Source organism: Salmo salar, chromosome 25, assembly GCF_965601325.2.
Source record: "Salmo salar chromosome 25, fSalSal1, whole genome shotgun sequence".
In the NCBI taxonomy this organism is placed as follows: domain Eukaryota; kingdom Metazoa; phylum Chordata; class Actinopteri; order Salmoniformes; family Salmonidae; genus Salmo; species Salmo salar.
In genome coordinates, this window is record NC_138315.1 from 39,807,148 (window position 1) to 39,833,356 (window position 26,209).

At 43.4% G+C, this 26,209-nt stretch overlaps 1 protein-coding gene across 5 annotated transcripts in view; it reads right to left on the bottom strand.

The window, feature by feature from the left end:
- Nucleotides 1-26,209, bottom strand: part of LOC106595097 (phospholipid-transporting ATPase IH) — a 115,859-nt gene that overhangs the window by 42,042 nt on the left and 47,608 nt on the right. For all 5 annotated transcript variants that reach the window (XM_082969146.1, XM_082969147.1, XM_082969148.1 and 2 more), the window contains exons 6-12: nucleotides 13,079-13,207; nucleotides 12,827-12,930; nucleotides 12,689-12,739; nucleotides 12,524-12,588; nucleotides 12,302-12,383; nucleotides 2,393-2,543; nucleotides 2,025-2,222 (exon numbers count right to left, since the gene is read on the bottom strand). In XM_082969146.1, the coding sequence (XP_082825272.1) occupies nucleotides 2,025-2,222; nucleotides 2,393-2,543; nucleotides 12,302-12,383; nucleotides 12,524-12,588; nucleotides 12,689-12,739; nucleotides 12,827-12,930; nucleotides 13,079-13,207 (780 nt within the window). The remainder of the gene's footprint in view (nucleotides 1-2,024; nucleotides 2,223-2,392; nucleotides 2,544-12,301; nucleotides 12,384-12,523; nucleotides 12,589-12,688; nucleotides 12,740-12,826; nucleotides 12,931-13,078; nucleotides 13,208-26,209) is intronic.

A 26,209-nucleotide genomic window follows, 5' to 3' on the forward strand; every position in this document is an offset into this window, starting at 1 on the left:
CTGTTGTGGAGAGGTTTAAAGCCGGATTTGGATACAAAAAGATTTCCCAAGCTTTAAACATCCCAAGGAGCACTGTGCAAGCGATAATATTGAAATGGAAGGAGTATCAGACCACTGCAAATCTACGAAGACCCGGCCGTCCCTCTAAACTTTCAGCTCATACAAGGAGAAGACTGATCAGAGATGCAGCCAAGAGGCCCATTATCACTCTGGATGAACTGCAGAGATCTACAGCTGAGGTGGGAGACTCTGTCCATAGGACAACAATCAGTCGTATACTGCACAAATCTGGCCTTTATGGAAGAGTGGCAAGAAGAAAGCCATTTCTTAAAGATATCCATAAAAAGTGTCGTTTAAAGTTTGCCACTAGCCACCTGGGAGACACACCAAACATGTGGAAGAAGGTGCTCTGGTCAGATGAAACCAAAATCGAACTTTTTGGCAACAATGCAAAACGTTATGTTTGGCGTAAAAGCAACACAGCTCATCACCCTGAACACACCATCCCCACTGTCAAACATGGTGGTGGCAGCATCATGGTTTGGGCCTGCTTTTCTTCAGCAGGGGCAGGGGAGATGGTTAAAATTGATGGGAAGATGGATGGAGCCAAATACAGGACCATTCTGGAAGAAAACCGGATGGAGTCTGCAAAAGACCTGAGACTGGGACGGAGATTTGTCTTCCAACAAGACAATGATCCAAAACATAAAGCAAAATCTACAATGGAATGGTTCACAAGTAAACATATCCAGGTGTTAGAATGGCCAAGTCAAAGTCCAGACCTGAATCCAATCGAGAATCTGTGGAAAGAACTGAAAACTGCTGTTCACAAACGCTCTCCATCCAACCTCACTGAGCTCGAGCTGTTTTGCAAGGAGGAATGGGCAAAAATGTCAGTCTCTCGATGTGAAAAACTGATAGAGACATACCCCAAGCGACTTACAGCTGTAATCGCAGCAAAAGGTGGCGCTACAAAGTATTAACTTAAGGGGGCTGAATAATTTTGCACGGCCAATTTTTCAGAGTTTTTATTTGTTAAAAAAGTTTGAAATATCCAATAAATTTCGTTCCACTTCATAATTGTGTCCCACTTGTTGTTGATTCTTCACAAAAAATTACAGTTTTATATCTTTATGTTTGAAGCCTGAAATGTGGCAAAAGGTCGAAAAGTTCAAGGGGGCCGAATACTTTCGCAAGGCACTGTATATATACCTGTGTGTGTGAACACGAGTGAGTCTAGTATATCTATATCTATATATACCTGTGTGTGAACACGAGTGAGTCTAGCATATCTATATCTATATATACCTGTGTGTGTGTGAACACGAGTGAGTCTAGTATATCTATATCTATATATACCTGTGTGTGTGTGAACACGAGTGAGTCTAGTATATCTATATATACCTGTGTGTGTGTGTGTGTGAACACGAGTGAGTCTAGTATATCTATATCTATATATACCTGTGTGTGTGTGAACACGAGTGAGTCTAGTATATCTATATCTATATATACCTGTGTGTGTGTGAACACGAGTGAGTCTAGTATATCTATATATACCTGTGTGTGTGTGTGTGTGTGAACACGAGTGAGTCTAGTATATCTATATCTATATATACCTGTGTGTGAACACGAGTGAGTCTAGTATATCTATATCTATATATACCTGTGTGTGTGTGTATGTGAACACGAGGGAGTCTAGTATATCTATAACTATATATACCTGTGTGTGTGAACACGAGTGAGTCTAGTATATCTATATCTACCTGTGTGTGTGTGAACACGAGTGAGTCTAGTATATCTATATCTACGTGTGTGTGTGTGAACACGAGTGAGTCTAGTATATCTTTATCTATATCTACCTGTGTGTGTGTGTGTGAACACGAGTGAGTCTAGTATATCTATATCTATATATACCTGTGTGTGTGAACACGAGTGAGTCTAGTATATCTATATCTACCTGTGTGTGTGTGAACACAAGTGAGTGTAGTATATCTATATATATATATCTATATATGTGTGTGTACCTGTCCCAGCTCTTCATTGAGGTCTGATGTGTTGACCTGAGCCCCCTCCCCCATCTCATCATCGTACATATCCTTGTCCCAAGATATGAAGTAAGACCCCAGGAACTTCTGCATCTCCACGGTAACGTACATGGAGACTGGAATGATGTAGTTAAACAACACCATGAAGGCCAGGAAGTCTGTGAACGCCCTGATCACCTAAGAGAGAGAGGCGGGGATGAGGAAGATAGAGAGACAGAGAGGAGATTTAGAGACAGAGAACAACAGCCTTAATCAGAATCAGTGAACGTTAAGCTGGGAGAGACCTGATGAATCGTTTTACTGTGACAACATGCATTGTGGGTAGTGTAGTTGCTTGCGGGACTGACCACGTGGCGTTCTCTGTCGATCTCGGTCCTGTGGTTGTACCAGGGTTGGTCGTGGTCAGCAGGCCACTGCCACACATACTTCAGAACTGTGTTAATGACCGCTTTACTGATCAGGATACATAGATACACTATGAGGAATGCATTCATAGACCTGGGGGAGAGAGAGATGGAGGGGGGAGAGAGGGAGGGAGAGATGGAGGGGGGAGAGAGGGAGTTACGGAGAGAGAGATGGAGGGGGGAGCGAGGGAGGGAGAGAGAGATGGAGGGGGGAGAGAGGGAGGGAGAGAGATGGAAGGGGGAGAGAGGGAGTTAGGGAGAGAGAGATGGAGGGGGACAGAGGGAGTTAGGGAGAGAGAGATGGAGGGGGGAGAGAGGGAGTTAGGGAGAGAGAGATGAAGGGGGGAGAGAGAGGGAGTTAGGGAGAGAGAGATGGAGGGGGAGAGAGGGAGGGAGTTAGGGAGAGAGAGATGGAGGGGGAGAGAGAGGGAGTTAGGGAGAGAGATGGAGGGGGAGAGAGAGGGAGTTAGGGAGAGAGATGGAGGGGGAGAGAGGGAGTTAGGGAGAGAGATGGAGGGGGAGAGAGAGGGAGTTAGGGAGAGAGATGGAGGGGGAGAGAGGGAGGGAGAGAGAGATGGAGGGGGAGAGAGAGGGAGGGAGAGAGAGATGGAGGGGAAGAGAGAGAGGGAGGGAGAAAGATATGGAGGTTGGAGAGAGAGGGAGGGAGAGAGAGAGAGAGATGGAGGGGGGAGAGAGAGGGAGTTAGGGAGAGAGAGATGGAGGGGGAGAGACAGGGAGTTAGGGAGAGAGAGATGGAGGGGGGAGAGACAGGGAGTTAGGGAGAGAGAGATGGAGGGGGGAGAGAGAGGGAGTTAGGGAGAGAGAGATGGAGGGGGAAGAGAGAGGGAGGGAGAGAGAGAGGGGGAGAGAGGGGGAGGGTGAGAGAGAGGGAGGGGAGAGAGAGGGAGGGCGAGAGAGAGGGAGGGGAGAGAGGGAGAAAGAAAGAGGGAGGGAGGGAGAGAGATGGAGGGAGAGAGAGATGGAGGGAGAGAGAGATGGAGGGGGCAGAGAGAGGTATAGAGAGAGATGGAGGGGGAGAGAGAGGTAGGGAGGGAGAGGGAGGGTGAGAGAGGGAGGGGAGAGAGAGGGAGGGCGTGAGGAGAGAGGAGGAGGGCGAGAAAGAGGGAGGGCGAGAAAGAGGGAGGGCGAGAGAGAGGGAGGGAGAGAGGGAGGGAGGAGAGAGAGAGAGGGAGGGAGGGAGGGAGGGAGAGAGAGAGAGGGAGGGAGAGAGAAGAGGGGAGGGAGAGAGGGAAGGGAGAGAGAGGGAGAGAGAGATGGAGGGTGAGAGAAAGGGAAGGAGAGAGAGGGAAGGAGAGAGAGAGGGAAGGAGGAGAGAGGGGAGATAGAGAGAGGGAAGGAGGGAGTTAGGAGAAGTTTAGATGAGCTAAATGTAGATTGATTCGGCAGAACTGGATGTAAAAGGATTGTCAATAGAGTTTCACACCACCACACACACACACACACACACACACACACACACACACACACACACACACACACACACACACACACACACACACACACACACACACACACACACACACACACACACACACACACACACACACAGCTTGAATGAAATCAACCAGAATGATGCAGCCATAATGTAATAACAGCAAGAGCAGCAGGTTGAGATAGGAGCCAGCTGGTCCAATATATTCAATAGCTTGTTTTCAATATCAAACTGTCTGTGGGGGACCCAGTCAGTACACTACAGTACACTACACTACAGTACACTACACTACAGTACACTACACTAAACTAAACTACAGTACAGTGCAGTACACTACACTACACTACACTACAGTACACTACACTACACTACAGTACACTACACTACAGTACACTAAACAACACTACAGTACACTACACAACAGTACAGCACACTACACTACACTACAGTACACTACACTACACTATAGTACAGTACACTACACTAAAGTACACTACACTACACTACACTACAGTACACTACACTACTGTACAGTACACTACACTACTGTACAGTACACTACACTACAGTACACTACACCACAGTACACTACACTACAGTACACTACACTACAGTACACTACACTACACTACACTTCAGTACAGCACACTACACTACAGTACACTACAGTACACAATAGTACAGCACACTAAACAACAGTACACTACAGTACACTACAGTACAGCACAATACACTACAGTACACTACAGTACAGCACACTACACTACAGTACACTACAGTACTCTACAGTACACTACACTACAGTACTCTACAGTACAGTACACTACACTACAGTACACTACACTACAGTACACTACACTAAACTAAACTACAGTGCAGTACACTACACTACACTACACTACAGTACACTACACTACAGTACACTAAACTACACTACAGTACACTACACAACAGTACAGCACACTACACTACACTACAGTACACTACACTACACTATAGTACAGTACACTACACTACACTACACTACACTACAGTACACTACACTACTGTACAGTACACTACACTACTGTACAGTACACTACACTACAGTACACTACACCACAGTACACTACACTACAGTACACTACACTACAGTACACTACACTACACTTCAGTACAGCACACTACACTACAGTACACTACAGTACACAATAGTACAGCACACTAAACAACAGTACACTACAGTACACTACAGTACAGCACAATACACTACAGTACACTACAGTACAGCACACTACACTACAGTACACTACAGTACTCTACAGTACACTACACTACAGTACTCTACAGTACAGTACAGCACACTACAGTACACTTCAGTACAGTACAATACAGTACACTTCACTACAGTACGCTACACTACAGTACACTACAGTACAGCACACTACACTACACTACAGTACACTACAGTACACTACAGTACAGCACACACTACACTACAGTACAGCACACTACACTACAGTACACTACAGTACACTACAGTACACTACACTACGCTACAGTACAGCACACTACACTACAGTACACTACACTACAGTACACTACACCACAGTACACTAAACTACACTACAGTACACTACACTACAGTACAGCTCACGACACTACAGTACACTACACTACAGTACAGTACACTACACTACAGTACACTACACTACAGTAAACTACAGTACACTACACTACACTACAGTACAGCACACTACACTACAGTACACTACAGTACACTACACTACACTACAGTATAGCACACTACACTACAGTACAGCACACTACACTACACTACAGTACACTACACTACAGTACACTACACTACAGTACACTACAGTACACTACAGTGCAGTACACTAGTCTACACTACACTACACTACAGTACAGTACACTACACTACACTACACTACTGTACAGTACACTACAATACACTAGACTACAGTACACTACACTACACTACAGTACACTACTCTACACTACACTACAGTGCAGTACACTACTCTACACTACAGTACAGTACACTACACTACAGTACAGTACACTACAGTACACTACAATACAGTACACTACAATACAGTACACTACAGTACACTACACTACAGTACACTACAGTACGCTACAGTACGCTACAGTACAGTACACCACAGTATAGCACACTACATTACACTTCAGTACAGTACAATACAGTACACTTCACTACAGTACAGCACACTACACTACACTACACTACAGTACACTACACTACAGCACACTAAACAACAGTACGCTACAGTACACTACAGTACAGCACACTACACTACAGTACACTACAGTACAGCACACTACAGTACACTACACTACAGTACACTACAGTACTCTACAGTACACTACACTACTCTACAGTACTCTACAGTACAGTACAGCACACTACAGTACACTTCAGTACAGTACACTTCACTACAGTACGCTACACTACAGTACACTACAGTACAGCACACTACACTACACTACAGTACACTACAGTACACTACACACTACAGTACAGCACACTACACTACAGTACACTACAGTACAGCACACTACACTACAGTACACTACACTACAGTACACTACACCACAGTACACTACACTACACTACAGTACACTACACTACAGTACAGCTCACGACACTACAGTACACTACACTACAGTACACTACACTACAGTACAGCACACTACACTACACTACAGTACACTACAGTACACTACACTACAGTACACTACAGTACACTACACTACAGTACACTACAGTACAGCACACTACACTACAGTACACTACAGTATAGCACACTACACTACAGTACAGCACACTACACTACAGTACGCTACAGTACACTACACTACACTACAGTACAGCACACTACACTACAGTACACTACAGTACACTACACTACACTACAGTACACTACAGTGCAGTACACTAGTCTACACTACACTACAGTACACTACAGTACACTACACTACACTACTGTACAGTACAGTACACTACAATACACTACAGTACACTACACTACAGTACACTACAGTACACTACACTACACTACAGTACAGTACACTACTCTACACTACACTACAGTGCAGTACACTACTCTACACTACAGTACAGTACACTACACTACAATACAGTACACTACAGTACACTACACTACAGTACACTACACTACAGTACACTACAGTACGCTACAGTACGCTACAGTACAGTACACCACAGTATAGCACACTACATTACACTTCAGTACAGTACAATACAGTACACTTCACTACAGTACAGCACACTACACTACACTACACTACAGTACAGCACACTACACTACAGTACACTACAGTACAGCACACTAAACAACAGTACGCTACAGTACACTACAGTACAGCACACTACACTACAGTACAGCACACTACACTACAGTACACTACACTACAGTACACTACAGTACTCTACAGTACACTACAGTACACTTCAGTACAGTACAAAACAGTACACTTCACTACAGTACGCTACACTACAGTACACTACAGTACAGCACACTACACTACACTACACTACAGTACACTACAGTACAGCACACACTACACTACAGTACAGCACACTACACCACAGTACACTACACTACAGTACACTACACTACACTACACTACAGTACAGCACACTACACTACACTTCAGTACAGCACACTACACTACAGTACACTACAGTACACAATAGTACAGCACACTAAACAACAGTACACTACAGTACACTACAGTACAGCACAATACACTACAGTACACTACAGTACAGCACACTAGACTACAGTACTCTACAGTACACTACACTACAGTACTCTACAGTACAGTACAGCACACTACAGTACACTTCAGTACAGTACAATACAGTACACTTCACTACAGTACGCTACACTACAGTACACTACAGTACAGCACACTACACTACACTACAGTACACTACAGTACACTACAGTACAGCACACACTACACTACAGTACAGCACACTACACTACAGTACACTACAGTACACTACAGTACACTACACTACGCTACAGTACAGCACACTACACTACAGTACACTACACTACAGTACACTACACCACAGTACACTAAACTACACTACAGTACACTACACTACAGTACAGCTCACGACACTACAGTACACTACACTACAGTACACTACAGTACACTACACTCACACGTACAGCCCCTACAGTACACTACACTACAGTACACTACACTACAGTAAACTACAGTACACTACACTACACTACAGTACAGCACACTACACTACAGTACACTACAGTACACTACACTACACTACAGTATAGCACACTACACTACAGTACAGCACACTACACTACAGTACGCTACAGTACACTACACTACAGTACAGCACACTACACTACAGTACACTACAGTACACTACAGTGCAGTACACTAGTCTACACTACACTACACTACAGTACAGTACACTACACTACTGTACAGTACAGTACACTACAATACACTACACTACAGTACACTACACTACACTACAGTACAGTACACTACTCTACACTACACTACAGTGCAGTACACTACTCTACACTACAGTACAGTACACTACACTACAGTACACTACAATACAGTACACTACAATACAGTACACTACAGTACACTACACTACAGTACACTACAGTACGCTACAGTACGCTACAGTACAGTACACCACAGTATAGCACACTACATTACACTTCAGTACAGTACAATACAGTACACTTCACTACAGTACAGCACAGCTACACTACACTACACTACAGTACAGCACACTACACTACAGTACACTACACTACAGCACACTAAACAACAGTACGCTACAGTACACTACAGTACAGCACACTACACTACAGTACACTACAGTACAGCACACTACACTACAGTACACTACACTACAGTACACTACAGTACTCTACAGTACACTACACTACTCTACAGTACTCTACAGTACAGTACAGCACACTACAGTACACTTCAGTACAGTACACTTCACTACAGTACGCTACACTACAGTACACTACAGTACAGCACACTACACTACACTACAGTACACTACAGTACACTACACACTACAGTACAGCACACTACACTACAGTACACTACGCTACAGTACAGCACACTACACTACAGTACACTACACTACAGTACACTACACCACAGTACACTACACTACACTACAGCTACAGCTACACGACACTACAGTACACTACACTACAGTACACTACACTACAGTACAGCTACACTACACTACACTACAGTACAGCACACTACAGTACACTACACTACAGTACACTACAGTACACTACACTACAGTACACTACAGTACAGCACACTACACTACAGTACACTACAGTACACTACAGTATAGCACACTACACTACAGTACAGCACACTACACTGCAGTACGCTACAGTACACTACACTACACTACAGTACAGCACACTACACTACAGTACACTACACTACACTACAGCCTACACTACAGTACACTACAGTGCAGTACACTAGTCTACACTACACTACAGTACACTACAGTACACTACACTACACTACTGTACAGTACAGTACACTACAATACACTACAGTACACTACACTACAGTACACTACACTACACTACAGTACACTACACTACAGTACAGTACACTACTCTACACTACACTACACTACAGTGCAGTACACTACTCTACACTACAGTACAGTACACTCACACTACGACACTACAGTACACTACACTACAGTACACTACACTACAGTACGCTACAGTACGCTACAGTACGCTACAGTACAGTACACCACAGTATAGCACACTACATTACACTTCAGTACAGTACAATACAGTACACTTCACTACAGTACAGCACACTACACTACACTACACTACAGTACAGCACACTACACTACAGTACACTACAGTACAGCACACTAAACAACAGTACGCTACAGTACACTACAGTACAGCACACTACACTACAGTACAGCACACTACACAACAGTACACTACACTACAGTACACTACAGTACTCTACAGTACACTACAGTACACTTCAGTACAGTACAAAACAGTACACTTCACTACAGTACGCTACACTACAGTACACTACAGTACAGCACACTACACTACACTACACTACAGTACACTACAGTACAGCACACACTACACTACAGTACAGCACACTACACTACAGTACACTCACACGTACACTACACTACGCTACAGTACAGCACACTACACTACAGCCTACACTACAGTACACTACACCACAGTACACTACAGTACAGCTCACGACACTACAGTACACTACACTACAGTACACTACAGTACACTACGACTCACACTACAGTACAGCACACTACACTACAGTACACTACAGTACACTACACTACAGTACACTACACTACAGTAAACTACACTACAGTAAACTACAGCCTACACTACACTACAGTACACTACAGTACAGCACACTACACTACAGTACACTACAGTACACTACACTACAGTATAGCACACTACACTACAGTACAGCACACTACACTACAGTACGCTACAGTACACTACACTACAGTACAGCACACTACAGTACACTACACTACACTACACTACACTACAGCACACTACACTACAGTACACTACACTACACTACAGTACACTACAGTACACTACAGTGCAGTACACTAGTCTACACTACACTACAGTACACTACAGTACACTACAGTACAGTACACTACACTACTGTACAGTACAGTACACTACAATACACTACACTACAGTACACTACACTACAGTACACTACACTACAGTACACTACACTACTCTACACTACAGTACACTACTCTACAGTACAGTACACTACACTACAGTACAGTACACTACAGTACACTACAATACAGTACACTACACTACAGTACACTACAGTACACTACAGTACAGTACACTACACTACAGTACACTACAGTACGCTACAGTACGCTACAGTACGCTACAGTACAGTACACCACAGTATAGCACACTACATTACACTTCAGTACAGTACAATACAGTACACTTCACTACAGTACGCTACACTACAGTACAACTACAGTACACTACAGTACACTACACTACAGTACACTACAGTACAGTACACTACAGTACAATACAGTACACTGAACTACAGTACACTACACTACAGTACAATACAGTACACTGAAGTACAGTACAGTACACTACAGTACACTACACTGAACTACACTACAGTACACTACACTACAGCACAGTACACTACAGTACAGCCTACACTACAATACACTACAGTACACTACAGTAATAGATCTACCTACTACGGGAATAGGTCTACCTACTACTGGAATAGATCTACCTACTACGGGAATAGGTCTACCTACTACTGGAATAGATCTACCTACTACGGGAATAGGTCTACCTACTACTGGAATAGATCTACCTACTACGGGAATAGGTCTACCTACTACTGGAATAGATCTACCTACTACTGGAATAGGTCTACCTACTATTGGAATAGATCTACCTACTACTGGAATAGATCTACCTACTACTGGAATAGATCTACCTACTACGGGAATAGGTCTACCTACTACTGGAATAGATCTACCTACTACTGGAATAGGTCTACCTGTTATTGGAATAGATCTACCTACTACTGGAATAGATCTACCTACTATTGGAATAGATCTGCCTACTACTGGAATAGATCTACCTACTACGGGAATACGTCTACCTACTACTAGAATAGATCTACCTACTACTGGAATAGATCTACCTACTACGGGAATAGGTCTACCTACTACTGGAATAGATCTACATCCTACTGGAATAGATCTACCTACTACTGGAATAGGTCTACCTACTATTGGAATAGATCTACCTACTACTGGAATAGGTCTACCTACTATTGGAATAGATCTGCCTACTACTGGAATAGATCTACCTACTACGGGAATACGTCTACCTACTACTAGAATAGATCTACCTACTACTGGAATAGATCTACCTACTACGGGAATAGGTCTACCTACTACTGGAATAGATCTACATACTGTACATACCACTTCCCTTCCAAATGATCTTGTCTACACACAGCACATATTTAAATTGTATATTCTGACACATGCTCACTCTAATATACTGTATCTACCCTTGGATTGTTAATTGGACTCATTCTGTCATTTATAGATGTTCGATTATTTGTGTATTTGTATAGTATTTATGAGACATTCTACTGCATTGTTAGGAGCTAGTAACATAAACATTTAGCTGCAGCTGCTATAACACCTGCTAATCTTTGTACGTGACCAATAAACTTTGATTTGATCTTACTTTTCTACAGCGGAACGTTTCTGGGATTTGGACTGGTAGTTCAGCGTCATCTTGGTGTCCATGCCCGTGTAGATGGCTACAGCTGTGGGGACAACAACCAGGGGTTACCATCACTACATACACAGTACAGTGTGTTTGTGTGTGTGTGTGTGTGTGTGTGTGTGTGTGTGTGTGTGTGTGTGTGTGTGTGTGTGTGTGTGTGTGTGTGTGTGTGTGTGTTACCATAAATGTGTTCTGTGTTCTTCAGGGTGGCACCTCTGAGGAGAAGGTTCTCAGCTCCCAGGGGTCTGACAAAAGAGGAGGAACAAATGAAAGATGAAAAGTTAAAAAGAAAGAGCTGTATGACAAAGACATTTTAGGAACGCGAGATGGGAATGTTGGTCTTACCTGGCTATGGGATCTTCACTTTCCTTATAAATATTGATGCGCCCCACAAATCTGTATGAGGAAAAAAAAAAGTCATGCCATTTTCAACAAACGAACAGGTCACTCATAATGATTCTGTGTTAAACATGTGTCACTCACTTGTAGAGGTCAGGCTGTGGTTGTTCACATTCAATAGTCGCATGTAGAGAGTCCACCTCCTGCTCTGTCTTAAAGGCCGTGGTGTCTGGTACAGCATAGTAGGTCTGGTACAGAGCGAGAGAGCGAGAGAGAGCGAGCGAGATGAGTCACGAGAAGTCCTGTTTGATCAGAGAGCGTGCTGGGAGAGTGGTGCAGTGTGTGTGTGTGTGTGTGTGTGTGTGTGTGTGTGTGTGTGTGTGTGTGTGTGTTTACCTTGTGGCTGGACTCTCCATCCAGGCTGGTGGTGGTGACGTAGCAGGTTCCGTCATCGCGGCTGGACGAGAGCAGGATGAGGTCACAGGGGAACGTCTCGTCTTCCCTCGCCATGACAATGTCCCCCACCTGACAGGACAAGCACATCAACAATGACGATCACTTTAGACTATAGAAATACAGGCTGCGTCCCAAATCACACCCTATTCTCTTGTGCACTACTGCTGACCTTGGGGGCGGCAGGTAGCCTAGTAGTTAGAGCGTTGGGCCAGTAACCGAAAGGTTGCTGGATTGAATCCCCGAGCTGACAAGGTAAAAATCTGTCGTTCTGCCCCTGAACAAGACAGTTAACCCACTGTTCCCCAGTAGGCCGTCATTGTAAATAAGAATTTGTTCTTAACTGACTTGCCTAGTTAAATAAAGGTTAAATAAAAGAAATGACCTGGTCTAAATGTAGTGGACTACCCCATTCCTCATGCAGTGCACTACTGTTGACCAGAGCCCAACCTGGTGACTCTGATCGTCAAAATGTGTGCACTAGTTGGGGGGATGGGATGTCATTTAAATTAACTCACTATAAACCTCAATGTCGTTGTAAACAAACATTATTCACAAAAGGTATTTTGGATCTGGTGAGCCACCATACTGCTGCAGATCCAGAAAGAATCACTAATGAGTAGGAGCTCTTCTACAGGAAACACATACATCTTTTCCCATTCCTTTTTTCCTGGGGATTGAGTTGTTGCATAACAGTGGGATTAAATAGCCTATAAATCCCATCTCCACGGTGACCATACACACCACAGTAGGGGAAAGTGGGGGAAGTTGAGCCACCCTTGTTTCTAGGAAACCATACACAAAATGTATAATTTGACCAAATGTTTAGGAAGAGGTCATCCTTTCCTGGAGTCTGAAGGAAGAAACCACATGGAAAAAGTGGCAAGCAAGTTACAGTTGGTCCCAAAAATATTTTCACCAAGTCAAATTCATTGATTTAAGATTGTTCTATATATACATATATATACATATACATTTTTATACAAAAATACACATATATACATATATACACACATCTCTATCAGCTTCAATATGAGGACCTAAACCTAGCATGAACGTACATCCTTGTAGCTGTGTGGGCTAATATAGTCCAAATGCGTAATTGAAGGCATTATCACTGGGATATGAGGTAACAACAGGGCCTGGCCTATGTTAAACGTGTTTAAAAAAGTGTTTGTTAGGTTTTAAAAAATGCTTAAAATTATTAAAAGGCCCAAAACTTGAATTGTGTTTGGGGAATAAAGATAGTCATGGTTTTAAAAATGCAGTGATAATATTTCATTCAGTACAGAAAGGCGGCTTAATTTACCCTGTTCCATGGCTCAACTTACCCCATACCCAGGTAAGTTGTGCCAAGAGATCCATCTCACTTTTTTTGGACAATGTGCTATGTTTTCAAAACTGCAATGTTAACATGAATTCAGATTTTTCCAGGGATACACAACATCCTGAAATATATGTAGATGTCTATGTTAGAAAGAATTCTATATTTCCCTTGACGGAGTGATGCTGAATGTAAAGAAATGGCTCAACTTACCCTACTCTCCCCTACAGTACATACGCTATATAGCTACAAGTGATCATGATGAATATTTTCATCATTACTCTTCCTGTTTGATCTGTGGGGGGCCATGGGTGAGGACCATCCGGAGAATGTTTGTGTGTGTGTGTGTGTGTGTGTGTGGATATAGAATGTTTTTCAACTTTCATTCAATCAATAACATTTATAAAGCCCTTTTTACATCTGCAGATGTCACAAAGTGCTTATACATATACCCAGCCTAAAACCCTGAACAGTAACAATGCAGATGTAGAAGCACGGTGGCTAGGAAAAAGGCAGGAACCTAGGGGTCCCCAGTCCTCTTCTGGCTGTACCGGGTGGAGATTATAAGAGTACATGGCCATTAAGGCCAAATCGTTCTTCAAGATGTTCAAATGTTCATAAATGACCAGCAGGGTCAAATAATAATCACAGTGGTTGTAGAGGGTGCAACAGGTCAGCACCTCAGGAGTAAATGTCAGTTGGCTTTTCATAGCCGCCGAGCATTCAGAGGTTCGAGACAGCAGGTCTGGGACAAGGTAGCACGACCAGTGAAAATGTCAGGGTTCCATAACCGCAGGCAGAATCTGTAGCACGACAAAGACACGTTTCAGTGGACGGCACGGCTATGGCAACACGTGCCAACACACTCAAATATAGCCATAGATATTACATGGACCTGCTGGACACTGCAGGGTGCTTCTCTAAATGGGACATAGTCCCTGGTTCCACTCTGTAATATCTGCTATGTGGTTATTATGACAGTGCAATCTGTTCCACAGTAACGCCCATAGAGATTCTATTAAATTCGAATTCCTAATTCTATGGTAGCGCCACTGTTTTGACCCTAGTCCTGTCTGACATCAGAGTAGATAACAGGACAATAGCGTCCGTTCATATCAGTCATATTGATATTTAATCTCTGTCTGGAAAGACAAATCCTTTCCCCTGTATGCAACCAGAGTAATCACAACAGGAATGTTTGAGATGGTATTGGAGGGGGAATGTTAATCTTCTCTCGGACGCTAGCTAGGGCATCCCATGGAGACCAGCTTAAAAGGTCTCAGGAATGGATTGAATGGTAATTAGTATAATGATTAAAGATGATAGCTGTGGCTATGATTTAAATGTTCATAAATATTATTATAAAAACTGGTTGTTTGGATCCTGGATGCTGATTGGACGAGCAGCGTTCCAAGCCGTTCTGTACTGGCCGTCACAGACAGCCCTATGCCTGCTAACAGTTCTGTACTGGCCGTCACAGACAGCCCTATGCCTGCTAACAGTTCTGTACTGGCCGTCACAGACAGCCCTATGCCTGCTAACAGTTCTGTACTGGCCGTCACAGACAGGCCTATGCCTGCTAACAGTTCTGTACTGGCCGTCACAGACAGGCCTATGCCTGCTAACAGTTCTGTACTGGCCGTCACAGACAGGCCTATGTCTGCTAACAGTTCTGTATTGGCCGTCACAGACAGGCCTATGCCTGCTAACAGTTCTGTATTGGCCGTCACAGACAGGCCTATGCCTGCTAACAGTTCCAACTGACAATTATCACTGCGTCTCCATCAGAATATCATGTTCATGTTACTGTCCCAATCATCTCTTGTATTTATCGCGCATATCATTTCCCCTTGCCTAGCATTTAGTTTGGTACAGCAGGGGTTAATATAAGCCTAGCATTTAGTTTGGTACAGTGGAGATTAATATAAGCCTAGCATTTAGTTTGGTACAGCAGGGGTTAATATAAGCCTAGCATTTAGTTTGGTACAGCGGGGGTTAATATACGCCTAGCATTTAGTTTGGTACAGCAGGGGTTAATATAAGCCTAGCATTTAGTTTGGTACAACGTGGGTTAATATAAGCCTAGCATTTAGTTTGGTACAGCGTGGGTTAATATAAGCCTAGCATTTAGTTTGGTACAGCAGGGGTTAATATAAGCCTAGCATTTAGTTTGGTACAACGTGGGTTGATATAAGCCTAGCATTTAGTTTGGTACAGCGTGGGTTAATATAAGCCTAGCATTTAGTTTGGTACAACAGGGGTTAATATAAGTCTAGCATTTAGTTTGGTACAGCGGGGGTTAATATAAGCCTAGCATTTAGTTTGGTACAACGTGGGTTAATATAAGCCTAGCATTTAGTTTGGTACAACAGGGGTTAATATAAGTCTAGCATTTAGTTTGGTACAGCGGGGGTTAATATAAGCCTCACTGTCTGCCTGTCCGAACTCGGAAACAATATTTTACTAACAACCAGATTTTTGTCTGGACTATATCATCTGGTGGAAGAATGACATTTTATGAATTGGCTCAGTAAAATAACATTTTAATGAAAATATTGAATTTATTCATTGTTATTTTGATATGTTAACAGTTTTGTAAAAGCAATAAGGCATGTGAGGCAGTGTTCTGAGGCGAGGTAGCTATCACGTCGGGCAAAACAACACCATTTACCTGTGAGTGATACATGATACAGAGCTGCCTCTTGTGCTTTATTGCATAGAAGAGGGATGAGCTCATAAACTTATCATACAATGCATTCAGACCCCTTGACTTTTTCCACATTTTGTTACAGCCTTATTATGTTTACATTTTAGTCATTTAGCAGATGCTCTTACCCAGAGCGACTTACAGTAGTGAACGCATACATTTCATGCATTTTTGTACTGGCCCCCCGTGGGAATCAAACCCACAACCCTGGCAGTGCACACACCATGCTGGCATTGCAAACACCATGCTCTACCAACAGAGCCACAAGGAAGGCTTGATTATGAAAGAGATTCAATAATTTTTCCACTCATCAATCTACACTCAATGCCCCATAATGACAAAGCAAAAACAGGTTTTTAGAAATGTTTGCAAATTTATAAAAAAAAACTGAAATATAACATCTACATATGTATTCAGACCCTTTACTCAATACTTTGTTGAAGCACCTGTCAGCGATTACAGCCTCGAGTCTTCTTGGTTATGACGCTACAAGCTTGGCACACCTGTATTTGGGGAGTTTCTCCCATTCTTCTCTGCAGATCCTCTCAAGCTCTGTCCGGATGGATGGGGAGCGTTGCTGAACAGCTATTGTCAGGTCTCTCCAGAGATGTTCAATCGGGTTCAAGTCTGGGCTCTGGCTGGGCCATTCAAGGACATTCAGAGACTTGTCCCGAAGCCACTCCTGCGTTGTCTTGGCTGTGTGCTTAGGGTCGTTGTTCTGTTGGAAGGTGAACCTTCGCCCCAGTCTGAGGTCCTGAGCAGGTTTTCATCAAGGATCTCTCTATACTTTGCTCCGTTCCTCTTTCCCTCGACCCGGACTAGTCTCCCAGTCACTGCTACTGAAAAACATGCCCACAGTATGATGCTGCCACCATGAAGGCCTGATTGGTGGAGTGCTGCAGAGATGGTTGTCCTTCTGGAAGGTTCTCTCATCACCACAAAGGAACTCTTGAGTTCTGTCAGAGTGACCATTGGGTTCTTGGTCACCACCCTGACCAAGGCCCTTCTCCCCAGATTACTCAGTTTGGCCAGGTGGCCAGCTCTAGGAAGAGTCTTGGTGGTTCAAAACTTCTTCCATTTAAGAATGATGGAGGCCATTTTGTTCTTGGGGACCTTCAATGCTGCAGAAATGTTTTGGTACCCTTCCCCAGATCTGTGCCTTGACACAATCCTGTCTCGGAGCTCTGCGGACAATTCCTTCGACCTCATGGTTTGGTTTTTGCTCTGACATGCACTGACAACTGTGGGACCTTACATAGACAGGTGTGTGCCTTTCCAAATCATTTCCAATTAATTTAATTTACCACAGGTGGACTCCAATCAAGTTGTAGAAACATCTCAAGGATGGTCAATGTAAACAGGATGCAGCTGAGCTCAATTTCAAGTCTCATAGCAAAGGGTCTGAATACTTATGTAAATAAGGAATGTTTTTTATTTTTTATACATTTGCAGAAATGTCTAAAAACCTGTTCTCATTTTGTCATTATTGGGTATTGTGTCATTATGGAGTATTGTGTGTAGATTGATGAAGAAAAAAAAGTATTTAAATCAATTTTAGAATAAGGCTGTAACTTAACAAAATGTGGAAAAAGTCAAGGGGTCTGAATACTTTCAGAATGCACTGTACTAGCTATACACTAGCTCACATACTAGTTAATATACTAGCTAAACTAGCTCACAAACAAGCTAATTTACTAGCTATAGAGCGTTGCCAGTTGCCGTATGAAGCTTCCCGGTGGCCACGTTGGAAGACCACTGCATAAATTATGGCTACCTCAAACTGCATGATAACAGTGCCTTAAACTAGTTTCTTCATCACTACGGTCAATTGTGCGGTATTTGGCTGCTCTAACAAGGCAGGAAAGACAAACTACGGGAAAAAATATTTTTACAGATGAACCGCAATTTTTCTATTTTACCAGGCAAGTCAGTTAAGAAAAAATATTTTTACAGATGAACCGCAATTTTTCTATTTTACCAGGCAAGTCAGTTAAGAAAAAATATTTTTTACAATGACAGCCTAGGAACAGTGGGTTAACTGCCTTGTTCAGGACAACAGATTTGTACCTTGTCAGCTCAGGGATTTGAACTTGAATTCATTGGGGTTACTAGTCCAACACTCTAACCACTAGGCTACACTGTCACCCGCAATCATGAAACACCAAGGAAATAAGACTCAAGAACTGTCAGAAAAGCAAAGGAATCTTTTTGCATGTCAAGACCTGAACCCAGACAGCTGTCAGTACAGGGTCTGCTCCCATCATTTCATCACAGGTAAGTCTGATCGATTTTGAGTTTAGCTTGTTATGCTCACCAGATGTTAACAACAAGACTAAGTTAGCCAATATTAGCTAGCTAGATAGCTTGTAGTCTAGCTGTTAGCATATGTTGGGTGAGTTTGAAGGTTTGGGGAAGCTATTTTTCACCATAAAAATGCACCTTTATAACAAAGGATTGCATGCCTCTGTAATCGCAATTGCAGGTGAATGTAAGCATTTTATTCCTAATGTGGTGAGCAGATTGGATAGTGATAATTTAGGCGATTAATAAGAACATTGTGGCATAGGCTAGATCAGAGATGTTTCGTTCCTTTGCATGGTAAAAATGTGGCCTTTTGTCACGACTTCCGCCGAAGTTGGTGCCTCTCCTTGTTCGGGCGGCGTTCGGCGGTCGACGTCACCGGTCTTCTAGCCGCTACCGATCTATGTTTCATTGTCCATTTGTTTTGTCTTTATTGTACACACCTGGTTTCCATTACATCATTAGTTATTCCTTATTTAACCCTCTGATTCCCACATGGTTTTGTGCGTGTTTGTTCTGTGTTCAGCTGTCGCTACTATTGTGAGCTGGTATGTTTTCCCTGCGTGGAATTTATTTTTGTCGTCGTAAAGTCCGTTATTACTCATCCTCTGTGTCCTGCGCCTGACTCCGTCCCACCTGCTGCACATCGACCCTTAACAGAAACACGCACCAGATATGGAGTCAGCAGGTGCACCCAGTCCTCCGTTACCTGTGGAGGAGCGCGTCCAGCAGCACTCGACTATGCTACAAAATCTTGGCACAGCCATGGATCGCGTGCTGCACTCCATGGAGCGATGGGAGAGAGGGGGTTTTCCCATACCTCCATCAACTTCACCCCAACCCATACCGCTGTCCACTCCTCCGTCACCTGGACGCAGTGGTATTCGGCTCTCGCTCCCGAGAGCATATGATGGGACGGCTGCTGGGTGCCAGGGGTTCCTGCTCCAGTTGGAGCTCTACCTGGCGACCGTCCACCCGGCTCCCTCGGGATACGAGACCGTGTTCGCCCTCATCTCCTGTTTGTCGGGGAGAGCACTTGAGTGGGCCAACGCCGTATGGGGGAGAGAAGGTCCACTATGAAGACTGCTTCCGGGCGGTCTTCAATCATCCACCTGATGGGAGAGCGGCGGGGGAGCGTTTGTTCCATCTTAGACAGGGGATGAGGAGCGCACAGGACTTTGCACTGGACTTCAGGACCCTGGCAGTCAACGCGGGATGGAATGAGGGGGCCTTGATCGACTCCACGTCAGGGGTGAAGATGGAAAGTGACCGTACTTCAGCTGTGCGTAATTGGCCGACTCCAACCACGGTAAAGGAGGTGCAGCGGTTCTTAGGGTTTGCCAACTACTTCTGGAGATTTATCTGGGGCTTTGGTCAGGTAGCAGCTCCCATTACCTCACTGCTTAAGGGGTGACCGGTGCGACTGCAGTGGTCGGCTGGGGCGGACAGGGCTTTTGGTCGCCTGAAGGCTCTGTTTACCCAGACTCCCGTGCTGGCTCATCCCGATCCCTCCTTGGCATTTATAGTGGAGGTGGACGCGTCCGAGGCTGGGATAGGTGCTGTGCTGTCTCAGCGCTCTGGTACGCCACCTAAACTCCGCCCCTGTGCTTTCTTTTCGAAGAAGCTTAGCTCGGCGGAGCGTAACTATGATGTGGGGGACCGGGAGCTAAGGCTCTGAAAGCGTGGAGGCATTGGCTTGAGGGGGCTAAACACCCTTTCCTCATCTGGACTGACCACCGCAATCTGGAGTACAGATTGCCGGGCGGCGAGGACACTGAAGCCTCACCAGGCAAGGTGGGCCATGTTTTTCACCCGTTTTGTTTTCACCCTATCCTACAGACCAGGTTCCCAGAACGCGAAGGCAGACGCACTGTCCCGGATGTATGACACAGAGGAGCGGCCCATGGATCCCACTCCCATACTTCCAGCTTCTTGCCTGGTGGCACTTGTGGTGTGGGAGCTGGACGTGGACATCGAGCGGGCTTTACGTAAAGAGCCCACTCCCACCCAGTGTCCAGCTGGGTGGCTGTACATTCCGTCTGCTGTCCGCGACCGTTTGCTCTATTGGGTCCACACATCCCCCTCCTCTGGTCACCCTGGCATCGGTAGGACGGTGCGCTGTCTTAGTGGGAAGTACTGGTGGCCCACTTTAGCTAAGGACGTGAGGGTTTATGTTTCCTCCTGCTCGGTGTGCACCCAGTGCAAGGCACCTAGACACCTACCCAGAGGGAAATTACAACCCCTACCCGTTCCACAACGACCGTGGTCACACCTATCGGTGGATTTCTTGACGGATCTTCCTCCGTCACAAGGAAACACCACGATCCTGGTCGTTGTGGATCGGTTTTCTAAGTCCTGCCGTCTCCTTCCTTTGCCCAGTCTCCCTACGGCTCTACAGACGGCAGAGGCCCTGTTCACCCACGTCTTCCGGCACTACGGGGTGCCTGAGGATATAGTTTCTGATCGGGGTCCCCAGTTCACGTCTAGGGTCTGGAGGGCGTTTATTGAACGTCTGGGGGTCTCGGTCAGCCTCACATCAGGTTTTCACCCTGAGAGTAACGGGCAGGTGGAGAGAGTTAACCAGGATGTAGGTAGGTTTCTGCGGTCCTATTGCCAGGACCGGCCGGGGGAGTGTGCGGCTTTCATCCCCTGGGCAGAGATGGCCCAGAACTCCCTCCGCCACTCCTCCATCTCCTTTTCAGTATGTGCTAGGTTATGAGGGGTTAATAACAAATCAATAAAAACAACCTTGTCTTGAATGCAATCATGTAATCTAGGCCTATGAAAAGGGGTCCTTGCTAAAAGGGATCCAGCTTTGGTCAAATGAATGTCAAAAGTTATATATTTTTTCATTTTAGCTAACACTTACCCTTTTCCTAACCTTAACCTAATGCTCCGAAATGTCAAATATGATGTTCATTTGAGAAAAAAACCCAGATCCCTCCTAGCCATGAATAGGGGAGACGCAAATTGTACAATATGACGTCCATACAGCCTGGAGGACATTATTGTCCAAAAATACTCAAATGGTTATCATATGATAAACCAATGATAATTTGTTGAGAACTTTATTCATAAATGGAGGGAAAATGTATGGACATTACAGCCTAGAACAAAGGCCTCAATGGGATACTTAAAACAGCAGATTGTCCTATTAGTTGTTCCAGTCCAAGAATAGATGTCATCTTTATATGACACTAAAACACCTGAATGAAACACAACCAAGAGCCCTGATGGTATAGGTGACCTGAAGAAGTGATGTTCTAACATCAGGTGTGCTTTTCATTTGTTTATGTACTACTGTAGGTTCACCACCTGACTCTATCAAGACTAGAGGTCGACTGATTATGATTTTTCCACGCCGATACTGATTATAGGAGGACCAAAAAAAGCCGATACCGATTAAATTGGCCAATTTTTTTCCCGTTATTTAATTTGTAATAACGACAATTACAACAATACTGAATGAACAATGAATACTTTTATTTTAACTTAATATAATACATAAATAAAATCAATTTAGTCTCAAATAATTAATGAAACATGTTCAATTTGGTTTAAATAATGCAAAAACAGTGTTGGAGAAGAAAGTAAAAGTGCAATATGTGCCATGTATAAAAGCTAACGTTTAAGTTCCTTACTCAGAACATGAGAACATATGAAAGCTGGTGGTTCCTTTTAACATGAGTTGTCAATATTCCCAGTTAAGAAGTTTCAGGTTATAGTTATTATAGGAATTATGATGTGTTGACTATCTCTCTATACCATGTGTATTTCATATACAGTTGAAGTCGAAAGTTTACATACACTTAGGTTGGAGTCATTAAAACTTGTTTTTCAACCACTCCACAAATGTCTTGTTAACAAACTATAGTTTTGGCAAGTGGGTTAGGACATCTACTTTGCTTGGAAAATTCCAGAAAAGGATGTCATGGCTTTAGAAGCTTCTGATAGGCTAATTGACAATTTGAGTCAACTGGAGGTGTACCTGTGGATGTATTTCAAGGCCTTCCTTCAAACTCATTGCCCCTTTACTTGATATCATGGGAACGTCAAAAGAAATCAGCCAAGACCTCAGAAAAAAAAATTGTAGAGCTCCAAAAATCTGGTTCATCCTTGGGAGCAATTTCGAAACGCCCCAAGGCACCACGTTCATCTGTACAAACAATAGTATGCAAGTATAAACACCATAGGACCACGCAGCCTTCATACCGCTCAGGAAGGAGATGCGTTCTGTCTCCTAGAGATGAATGTACTTCGGTGGGAAAAGAGCAAATCAATCCCAGAACAACAGCAAAGGCCCTTGTGAAGATGATGGAGGAAACGGGTACAAAAGTATCTATATCCACAGTAAAACGAGTCCTATATCGACATAACCTGAAAGGCCTCTCAGCAAGGAAGAAGACACTGCTCCAAATCCGCCATAAAAAAGCCAGACTACAGTTTGCAACTACACATGGGGAACAAAGATCGTAATATTTGGAGAAATGTCCTCTGTTCTGATTAAACAAAAATAGAACTGTTTAGCCATAATGACCATCGTTATGTTTGGAGGAAAAAGGGGGAGGCTTGCAAGCCGAAGAACACCATCCCAACCGTGAAGAATGGGGGGTGGCAACATCATGTTGTGGGGGTGCTTTGCTGCAGGAGGGACTGGTGCACTTCACAAAATAGATGGCATCATGAGGCAGGAAAATTATGTGGATATTTTGAAACAACATCTCAAGACATCAGTCAGGAAGTTAAAGCTTTGTCGCAAATGGGTCTTCCAAATGGACAATGACACCAAGCATACTTCCAAAGTTGTATCAAAATGCCTCAAGGACAACAAAGCCCTGACCTCAATCCTATAGAAAATGCATGGGCAGAACTGAAAAAGCGTGTGCGAGCAAGGAGGCCTACAAACCTCACTCAGTTACACCAGCTCTGTCAGGAGGAATGGGCCAAAATTTACTCAACTTACTGTGGGAAGCTTGTGGAAGGCTACCCTAAACATTTGACCCTAGTTAAACAATTTAAAGGCAATGCTACCTAATACTAATTGAGTGTATGTAAACTTCTGACCCACAGGGAATGTGATGAAAGAAATAAAATCTGAAATAAATCATTCTCTCTACTATTATTCTGACATTTCACAAGACAGGGAATTTTTACTAGGATTAAATGTCAGGAATTGTGAAAAACTGAGTTTAAATGTATTTGGCTAAGGTGTATGTAAACTTCCGACTTCAACTGTACCTTTGACTATTGGATGTTCTTATAGGCACTTTAGTATTGCGAGCCTAATCTCAGGAGTTGATAGGCTTGAAGTCATAAACAGCGCTGTGGGTCAAGTATTGCTAAGAGCTGCTGGCAAACACAGTAAAGTGCTGTTTGAATGAATGCTTACGAGCCTGCTGCTGCCTACCACCACTCAGTAAGTCTGCTCTATCAAATGTCAAATCATAGACTTAATTATAATATAACACACAGAAATACGAGCGTTTGGTCATTAATATGGTCAAATCCGGAAACTATCATTTCGAAAACAAAATGTTTATTCTTTCAGTGAAATACGGAACCGTTCCGTATTTTATCAAACGGGTGGCAACCCAAAGACTAAATATTGCTGTTACATTGTACAACCTTCAATGTTATGTCATAAATATGTAAAATTCTGGCAAATGAATTACGGTCTTTGTTAGGAAGAAATCTTCACAGTTCCTAACTTCCCTAGTTAATATTGCCTGCTAACATGAATTTCTTTTAACTAAATATGCAGGTTTAAAAATATATACTTCTGTGTATTGATTTTAAGAAAGGCATTGATGTTTATGGTTAGGTACACTTGTGCAACGCCTGTGCTTTTTTCACAAATGTGCTTTGTTAAATCATCACCTGTTTGGCGAAGTTGAAGTAGGCTGTGATTCGATGATAAATTAACAGGCACCACTTTTATTATATGCAACGCAGGACAAGCTAGTTAAACTAGTAATATCACCAACCATGTGTAGTTAACTAGTGATTATGTGAAGATTGATTGTTTTTTATAAGTTTAATGTTAGCTAGCAACTTACCTTGGCTGCTTGCAGCCAAAAGGTCCTTTTGATGCTGCACTCGCGTAACAGGTGGTCAGCCTGCCACGCAGTCTCCTCGTGGATTGCAATGTAATCGTCCATAATCGGCGTCCAAAAACGCTGATTACCGATTGCTATGAAAACTTGAAATCGGCCATAATTAATCAGCCATGCCGATTAACCGGTCGATCGCTAATTAAGACACCCATGTCGACAGGATTCACACTTTGAAGATGAGTAATGCTTCAGCAGCATCAGTTTCTACTTCCACTACTTCATCCTTTTCCAGATATGAAAGGAGTCATCCGTCAGTTATATGAGATGGTTGTCATATGCTGTGGTTGGGTCAATCTGAATGACTCTGTTGTGCCAATTGAGTAGAGAGCATCTTCCCCTTGTCGTCATGACAAAAGTGCCCCCTTAAACCATTTAAATATATAAAATGACATTTGGAATGTGTAAAAGGCTATTGTTTATGATATTGTAAACATATTGTTCTTTAATAATAGGCAATATTGTTGTATGGGTGAAATGAAAAGTATTGTGTAATCTCTGCTTTGCCTTGCCCTATTGAATAAAAAGTATTTCTTATAGCCCAACTATTCTCTTTCTTTTATAATTTAAACACATTGAGCATATACAATGTCACTGTTGTGGTAGTCTGCTTAGGCAAACCATCTTCATTA